At 59.5% G+C, this 5,651-nt stretch overlaps 1 protein-coding gene across 1 annotated transcript in view; it reads left to right on the forward strand.

Moving 5' to 3' along the window:
• Positions 1-12: 12 nt before the first annotated feature.
• Positions 13-5,651, forward strand: part of NFKB2 (nuclear factor of kappa light polypeptide gene enhancer in B-cells 2 (p49/p100)) — a gene marked incomplete at its 5' end in the record, with an annotated part of 6,168 nt that continues 529 nt past the window's right edge. Inside the window, 19 exons of the mRNA XM_009079046.1 lie at positions 13-103; positions 580-620; positions 721-819; positions 1,065-1,216; positions 1,851-1,957; positions 2,083-2,241; positions 2,347-2,451; positions 2,555-2,640; positions 2,765-2,903; positions 2,983-3,102; positions 3,206-3,388; positions 3,553-3,694; positions 3,832-3,946; positions 4,149-4,356; positions 4,447-4,616; positions 4,782-4,884; positions 5,011-5,240; positions 5,434-5,503; positions 5,607-5,651. The exon at positions 5,607-5,651 is cut by the window's right edge and continues 116 nt beyond it. Coding sequence (XP_009077294.1) covers positions 13-103; positions 580-620; positions 721-819; positions 1,065-1,216; positions 1,851-1,957; positions 2,083-2,241; positions 2,347-2,451; positions 2,555-2,640; positions 2,765-2,903; positions 2,983-3,102; positions 3,206-3,388; positions 3,553-3,694; positions 3,832-3,946; positions 4,149-4,356; positions 4,447-4,616; positions 4,782-4,884; positions 5,011-5,240; positions 5,434-5,503; positions 5,607-5,651 — 2,365 coding nt within the window. The remainder of the gene's footprint in view (positions 104-579; positions 621-720; positions 820-1,064; positions 1,217-1,850; positions 1,958-2,082; positions 2,242-2,346; positions 2,452-2,554; positions 2,641-2,764; positions 2,904-2,982; positions 3,103-3,205; positions 3,389-3,552; positions 3,695-3,831; positions 3,947-4,148; positions 4,357-4,446; positions 4,617-4,781; positions 4,885-5,010; positions 5,241-5,433; positions 5,504-5,606) is intronic.

A 5,651-nucleotide genomic window follows, 5' to 3' on the forward strand; every position in this document is an offset into this window, starting at 1 on the left:
CTCATCTTCCCTCCCATCACCCAGTGCCTGGATGGAATTGACTATGATGACTTCAGTTTTGGCTCCCACATGATGGAGCAGAAGGAGCCCCTGGTGGAGACAGGTAAGGGCCTCTCTGGCAGTGCCCTCCCGGGGGTCCCCAGCTGCAGCGGGGTTTCCCAGCAGGCTGACTCACGCCTCTTAGTTCCCAGCAGCACCACAGGCTGCGTCCTTACTGGCCCCACTGTGGGCTGGCTGGGAATCCCTGCCTCGTGCCGCCAGGACAGGACCCGTTCCACCTGGCCCTGCTGCTCGGTCTACCAGGGACTATCAGGGAGGTTGGGCTGTGACCTCCTGGGCATCCCTGCTCCCTAAGTGACAGAGCTCCTATAGTCCTTCCCTCTTCTCCCTACTGCTCTGACTGCTGCTCCTATCTGAGCTGTGACAACACAGGGGCCAGGGACCCTGAGGACCCCCATGGGACAAACAGGGGTCACCTCACCTTCAGTACTATCCCCATACTTCCAGCATCCTTAATGGGAACATGCACTTTGGTTATTTCACGTTTCTTACCGGTTTCCTCTCCTCTCTGTCCTCCAGTGGAAGGTCCCTACCTTGTCATTATCGAGCAGCCAAAGCAGGTAAGGATGTCACTGAGGTAAAGGCAGATGTAGTTATCACCCTGTGCTCTCATGCACCAGGATTTGGCCACCCTTGGCTGACCTGTCTTTGCCTCCACAGCGTGGTTTCCGTTTTCGGTACGGCTGCGAGGGCCCTTCACATGGGGGGCTGCCGGGAGCATCCAGCGAGAAGGGGCGCAAGACCTATCCCACTGTCAAGGTGAGTGCTGCCCTGGGAAGGGGATGGGGCAGCATCTTCAGCCAGTTGTGCATGGGCACCAGGAGGGAGCCTTGAAGGAGAGACAGGAAATTTATAATAAGCTCTGTGTGTCTCATGATGCTGGGGGGATGGGAGGGCTGCGGCAGGAGGGGTGGTGGCCGTGGGGAGGGACAGCAGCTCTTTGTGGAGAGTCCTGCAGGCTCACGGTGTATTGTACCTGACTCCCATCTCCTTTCTGCCTGCAGGTCTGCAACTACACAGGGATGGCACGGATCGAGGTAGACCTGGTGACGCACAGTGACCCTCCCCGTGTACATGCCCACAGCCTGGTGGGCAAGCAGTGCAACGAGGCTGGCAACTGCGTCACGATCGTGGGGCCCAAGGACATGACAGCTCAGTATGTGCAAGGGGGACCTGGGATAGCCTCTTGCCTACACGAGGTGGCTATGAGTGCTGCCTGCAGCTTACGAGGTGGGGAGAAGATGGGGGTTAGTGCACGCAGGAGCTACATTTGCTGGATGGGGTCAGGAGTATTTAGCCAAGATCAGTGACTAATTACAGCTCTGGCTAGTTGCAACTCTGTCCCTTGAGCCTTTTGCCTAGCTCTGGGTTTTGGTACATGCAGCTTATTCTGTGTGTCTGTCCTTGGGGTTGCAGCTCCCCAGTTTTGCAGGTGACTTTTGGACCCAGCTTGAGTCACAGGCTTATTCAACAGCTGCCGCAGTTGCTCTTATGTATCCAGCCCTGGCTCAGCCTGGTCCCGTTTGCATCTCTCTGGCCTTCAGTCCTCCTGGTCTTGTCTTTGACAGCCCTTTGGACTTGACACCTGTGGGAGCCTGGATTTTCTGTGTTCCTTTCCTCTCTGTGGTTGCTCCTCTTCTGCCACACACACATTTACTCTCCACTGCCTGAGTGGCACTACTCCATGCTTTGATCAGCTCCCTCCTGGCCACAGGAGCCTGTGTGCCCCTGTGGGCTGGCTGTTCCCAGCCCTGATGCTCTCAGATCCCAGCAGGTTCCCTCTTCTCCAGATTCAGCAACCTGGGTGTGCTTCATGTCACCAAGAAGAATATGATGGAGATCATGAAGGAAAAGCTGAAGCAGCAGAAGATGCGCAACAGGAGCCGTCTGCTGACAGGTGAGGGCAGCCTGTGGTGGCAGCTTGGGGGCCTGGGGTTAGCATGGAGCTGGAGAGGGCAGGTGGGGAGACCTGGAATGCCATCTCCCTGCCTAGCCTGATGGTGTCTTACCCTGCCCTGGCAGAAGCGGAGCTGCGTGAGATCGAGCTGGAGGCAAAGGAGCTGAAGAAGGTGATGGACCTGAGCATCGTGCGGTTGCGCTTCACTGCCTACCTCCGTGACAGCAGTGGGAACTTCACACTGGCCCTCCAGCCTGTCATCTCAGACCCCATCCACGACAGCAGTGAGTGTGAGGCCAGCCCAGGGAGGACACAGGGCTGGATGGGGTTAGGAGGGGAGGGATTCTCTGTCTGCACAGTGGCTGCCAACACCTCCTCTTGCTCTGCAGAGTCCCCAGGAGCTTCCAACCTGAAGATCTCACGGATGGATAAGACGGCAGGCTCTGTGCGGGGAGGGGACGAGGTCTACTTGCTGTGTGACAAAGTTCAGAAAGGTAAAATCAATTTCCTCCATCCAAAACCTTCCAGAGGGGCTGTGTCCCTGGAGCCTGACTGGGATGAGGGGACAGGTGGTGCCAGGGCCACTTCTTTCCCCAGATGACATCGAGGTGCGTTTCTATGAGGATGACGAGAACGGCTGGCAGGCCTTCGGGGACTTTTCCCCCACGGATGTGCACAAGCAGGTACAAGGGAGTTGTGGGCTGTCCCGCCATGCCCCGAGGCAGACAGGTGCCCTGTGGGGTGAGAGAGCCCTGTCCCCAGCTGCAGGGATGAGCAGGACCTCATGTCCCTCTGTCCTGCCCACAGTATGCCATCGTCTTCCGCACACCTCCCTACCACAAGCCCAAGATCGACCGTCCAGTCACCGTCTTCCTGCAGCTGAAGCGGAAGCGAGGGGGTGACGTGAGTGACTCCAAGCAGTTCACCTACTACCCAGTGGTGGAAGGTGAGCACCCCCCAGGCAGGCCGGCATGCCACCTGCTGCTGGGGCTGCCCCTCACCCCTCTGCCCCTTTCTCCCTGCAGATAAGGAAGAAGTGGAGAGGAAGCGCAAGAAAGTCCTGCCTCAGTTCCCCCAGCACTTTGGCGGGGGCTCACACATGGGGGGTGCTGGTGGAGGGGCCGGGGGCTTTGGCTCTGGAGGAGGTGAGTGGGGATGTCTCTTCCCCCTCCACACTTGGGTGGTTATGGCCTGGCCCTGGGACCTCCCTGCTCCACTCTGCTCACCTGTTTTCCCCTTGCTCTGCAGGTGGGAACCTCAACTTCCCCTACTCCCCTGGGCTGACCTACAACAGCATCTACTCACCCGGTCCCCACCCTGTGGGGGGATACCAGGGGGGTGTGCAGATGAAGGGCCCCGAGGCAGAGGGGCCTGGGAGCAACAGTCAGGCACCTGCAGAGAGCACATACTGCAAGGAGCTGCAGAAGAACAGTAAGAGGGTCTGAGCTTAAGGGAGGGCTGGGGGACATTGCTCAGGAGAGGAGGCACAGGCTGGGGACCTTTCAGGGCTGGGTGCTGCTCTCCATACCTGGGGGGATGCAGGAGGGTGGATGGGGCTGCTGCTTTTGGAGGTAACGTCCTGCTTTGTCCCCCAGCCCAGCTGTACCAGCTGTGGATGCTGGCGCTAGCCCGTCGCAATGCCCATGCCCTGCTCGACTACTCAGTCACTGGTGACCCCCGCATGCTGCTGGCAGTCCAGAGGCACCTGGCTGCCACACAGGATGAGAACGGAGACACGTGAGCACACCAGGGGTTTGGACAAGAGTGTGGGGACCTTGTTGGCTGTCAGAGCCATTGTGGGGGATCTGGGGGTGGTGGAGAGTACCTGAAGAAACATGGAGCTGAGCTAGGGGCCATCCCGCTCTTCTCTACAGGCCTTTGCACCTTGCTATTATCCACGAGCAGACAGCTGTGATCAAGCAGCTGATCGAGGTCATCGTTAGCATCCCCAGCCAGCAGATCATCAACATCTCCAATAACCTGCAGCAGGTACATGTTTCCCAGAGCAGCCGGTTCTCCTCTACCTGGGAGTAGTTCCTCACTCCTCTTTCCCAACCCTGGGGCTCCTGTTTCTGCTCCCGTTGAGGGAAGGCTGCAGGTCTGAGCCAGGTGCAGCCACACTGGAGGAAACTGTGGTGCAGACTTGGCTCCTCTTGTGAGCACTGTTGATGGGGTTGCTGCTGTCGCGCAGACGCCGCTACATCTGGCAGTCATCACCAAGCAGCCCCAAGTGGTCCAGCTCCTGCTGCAAGCCCGTGCTGACCCAACCTTGCTGGACCGCTACGGCAATTCCCTGCTGCACCTGGCACTCCAGGCTGGCGATGAAGAGATGCTGAAGACGTTACTGGCTCACATGGGCTCGGCTGCCCCTTACCTGCTCCACCTGCCCAATTTTCATGGTGAGTAGGGCTGGGAGATGATGAGCAGGACCCCAGTGGTGCTATCGTGGACTTGGCCAGAAGGCTGCTGACCCTCTCCGCCTGTTGCAGGCCTCCTGCCTGTGCATTTGGCTGTGAAGGCAAAGAGTTTGGCCTGCCTGGACCTGCTGATCAGGAAGGGTGCAGATGTGAATGCGGTGGAGAGGCAAAGTGGGAGGACCCCACTGCACCTGGCTGTGGAGATGGAGAACCTGAACATGGCCACCCACCTGGTGAAGAAGGTATGGGGTGGCTGGTGGGGTGGTGGCTGTGGGACAGGGATGGGTTGCAGCCTCCTACAGAGCCCTGGCAGAAATGAGGGCTCCCTTGAGGTCTTGGGGTGACACGGTGTAGGAGGAGCAGTGCCCAGGTAGCCCATGCTCATGGCCTCGTGCCTTTCTCCATAGCTGGGAGCAGATGTGAACAGCCGGACTTTTGCCGGGAACACTCCCCTGCACTTGGCTGCTGGCCTGGGCTCCCCCACCCTCACCAAACTGCTCCTCAAAGCTGGTAAGACACTGGCCTTCCTCTTTTCCCTCTACAGCCCTGGCTGCCTGCGCCAGGGGGTACTGGGCACAGGGCAGACCCCTGGGCACACCTTCCCTTCTGGGGACTCAGTCCACCCTTTTCTGACAGGGGCAGATGTGCTGTGTGAGAATGATGAGCCCATGAGCCTGTCCTCATCAGAGGCCAGCAGCGACACGGACACCGACCCCGAGGAGCAGGAGCAAGCCATGGAGCTAGGGGAGCCAGCCCCAGCTGTGGAGCACAGCACTAGTCCCACGTCCCCCACGCATGGGCAGGGGCAGGCAGGGCACAGGCAGCGCCGCTGCCACACGTCCCTGGACCTGACTCGGAGCCAGAAGGTGATTGGTGCAGTGAGACAAACTTCCTGGGAGCATTTCCGTGGGGGCAGCAGCATGGATGGGGCAGAGCTCCAGAAGATGCACCTGTCCCATGCCTATGCCCCTCCGTGTCCTCGAGAGATCCATAGCATGTGGAGGTGAGGGGGATCGGGGCAGTGCTTTGCGGGATGCTGACATCTGTGCTTGTCTGCAGGTGCGGGAGATCCTGCTGCAGGCCTCCCAGCAGAGGCCAGACACAGAGCTGCCCACTGCCCCTGAACCAGGTGGGCAGCCCCTCTCCCCACAGAAGCACCATGCTTGGGCAGGGCAGCACCGTCCTGGCAGTGAGGATGGGCAGCATGTGATGGAGGCATCTCTCCCACACAGGGAAGGTCCTGTCGCTGGACAGTGAGGCGCTGCAGGGGCTGGAGC

The sequence above is a fragment of the Acanthisitta chloris genome, unplaced genomic scaffold (assembly GCF_000695815.1).
Source record: "Acanthisitta chloris isolate BGI_N310 unplaced genomic scaffold, ASM69581v1 scaffold31797, whole genome shotgun sequence".
NCBI lineage: Eukaryota > Metazoa > Chordata > Aves > Passeriformes > Acanthisittidae > Acanthisitta > Acanthisitta chloris.